The sequence below is a fragment of the Danio rerio genome, chromosome 17, assembly GCF_049306965.1.
Source record: "Danio rerio strain Tuebingen ecotype United States chromosome 17, GRCz12tu, whole genome shotgun sequence".
Classification (NCBI taxonomy): domain Eukaryota; kingdom Metazoa; phylum Chordata; class Actinopteri; order Cypriniformes; family Danionidae; genus Danio; species Danio rerio.
In genome coordinates, this window is record NC_133192.1 from 8,725,001 (window position 1) to 8,727,500 (window position 2,500).

General features: G+C 34.0%; 1 protein-coding gene across 2 annotated transcripts in view; it reads left to right on the forward strand.

Annotated features, from left to right (window-relative positions):
• shprh (SNF2 histone linker PHD RING helicase) overlaps window positions 1–2,500 on the forward strand; it is a 55,938-nt gene that overhangs the window by 47,741 nt on the left and 5,697 nt on the right. For both annotated transcript variants that reach the window (XM_003200310.7, XM_009292830.5), the window contains exons 26-27: window positions 2,233–2,325; window positions 2,413–2,499. In XM_003200310.7, coding sequence (XP_003200358.1) covers window positions 2,233–2,325; window positions 2,413–2,499 — 180 coding nt within the window. The remainder of the gene's footprint in view (window positions 1–2,232; window positions 2,326–2,412; window position 2,500) is intronic.

Sequence of the window (2,500 nt, forward strand, 5' to 3'; positions counted from 1 at the left end):
AAAAAGTGAGTAAACCTGTTAGTTTTAAACGGAATAGTTGACTTTACTTTAAAAAGTGAGTACCCATTGATTTTAAAGCAGTTAGTTGACTACTTCAATTAGTAAACCTATTGCATTTATAGTAATTAGTTGACTTTACTTTAAAAAGAGTGAGTAAGCCCATTCCTTTAAAAGCGATTATTTGACCAGTTTAAAAAGAGTAAGCCCATTGCTTTAAAGCGATTATTTGACCAGTTTAAAAAGAGTAAGCCCATTGCTTTAAAGCGATTATTTGACCAGTTTAAAAAGAGTAAGCTCATTGCTTTAAAGCGATTACTTGACCAGTTTAAAAAGAGTAAGCTCATTGCTTTAAAGCGATTATTTGACCAGTTTAAAAAGAGTAAGCCCATTGCTTTAAAGCGATTATTTGACCAGTTTAAAAAGAGTAAGCTCATTGCTTTAAAGCGATTACTTGACCAGTTTAAAAAGAGTGAGTAAGCCCATTGCTTTAAAGCGATTATTTGACCAGTTTAAAAAGAGTAAGCCCATTGCTTTAAAGCGATTATTTGACCAGTTTAAAAAGAGTAAGCTCATTGCTTTAAAGCGATTACTTGACCAGTTTAAAAAGAGTGAGTAAGCCCATTGCTTTAAAGCGATTATTTGACCAGTTTAAAAAGAGTAAGCCCATTGCTTTAAAGCGATTATTTGACCAGTTTAAAAAGAGTAAGCTCATTGCTTTAAAGCGATTACTTGACCAGTTTAAAAAGAGTGAGTAAGCCCATTGCTTTAAAGCGATTATTTGACCAGTTTAAAAAGAGTGAGTAAGCCCATTGCTTTAAAGCGATTATTTGACCAGTTTAAAAAGAGTGAGTAAGCCCATTGCTTTAAAGCGATTACTTGACCAGTTTAAAAAGAGTAAGCCCATTGCTTTAAAGCGATTAGTTGACCAGTTTAAAAAGAGTGAGTAAGCCCATTGCTTTAAAGCGATTACTTGACCAGTTTAAAAAGAGTAAGCCCATTGCTTTAAAGCGATCACTTGACCAGTTTAAAAAGAGTGAGTAAGCCCATTGCTTTAAAGCGATTACTTGACCAGTTTAAAAAGAGTAAGCCCATTGCTTTAAAGCGATTACTTGACCAGTTTAAAAAGAGTAAGCCCATTGCTTTAAAGCGATTACTTGACCAGTTTAAAAAGAGTGAGTAAGCCCATTGCTTTAAAGCGATTACTTGACCAGTTTAAAAAGAGTAAGCCCATTGCTTTAAAGCGATTACTTGACCAGTTTAAAAAGAGTAAGCCCATTGCTTTAAAGCGATTACTTGACCAGTTTAAAAAGAGTGAGTAAGCCCATTGCTTTAAAGCGATTACTTGACCAGTTTAAAAAGAGTAAGCCCATTGCTTTAAAGCGATTACTTGACCAGTTTAAAAAGAGTAAGCTCATTGCTTTAAAGCGATTACTTGACCAGTTTAAAAAGAGTGAGTAAGCCCATTGCTTTAAAGCAATTATTTGACCAGTTTAAAAAGAGTGAGTAAGCCCATTGCTTTAAAGCGATTAGTTGACCAGTTTAAAAAGAGTAAGCCCATTGCTTTAAAGCGATTATTTGACCAGTTTAAAAAGAGTAAGCCCATTGCTTTAAAGCGATTACTTGACTTTACTTCAAAAAGTGAGTAAACCCATTGGTTTTAAAGTGATTAGTTGACTTTACTTCAATTAGTAAACCATTTGCATTTATAGTAATTAGTTGACTTTACTTTAAAAAAGTGAGTAAACATGTTGCTTTTAAAGTGATTAGTTGACTTTACTTTCAATAAATGAGTAAACCTGTTTTTTAGAGTGATTAATTACTCAAAATAAGTGAGCAGACTTGTTGCTTTTATAGTAATAAGTTGACTTTATAAAGTGAGTAAAACCTTTGCTTTTGAAGCGATTAGTTGACTTTACTTTTAAAAAAACCCAGCAAACCGTTGCCTTAAAATGATTATGAAAATTAACTGTGGTATGTGCATAATTATAAAAATTAAGTTAATTCAAATTAAACTTTCCAAATTAAAACAGGATTACTCTTTTTATTAAGTAGTCAACATGCTGCTTTTTACAGTATACATCACACACAACATGAAAGGTAATACACAAAATAATATGCACTTAAATACACATTGTAATATATATTTTTACAATGGAAGAAAGTAAATTACTGATGTGACATTTAGTCAGATATGATTTTATATGGCATCTCTGTAATCTCTTTGCCCGATAGGGTAGCCACTCCACGAAGGTCGAGGCTGTGGTTCGAGTCCTAAAAAAAGTCCAGATGACCGACCCGGGAGCCAAGTCTCTTGTGTTCTCCACGGTAACACTCTCATTAAATAAGTTACTACATCAACCGGCAGACTACAGCTCTTGACCTCTGACCTCACATTTACACCTCTTCTCTCAGTGGCAGGGCGTCCTGGACATCATCGCCAAAGCCCTGTTTGACAACAACATGGAGTTTGCACAGATCAACGGAATTCACAAGTTTCAGG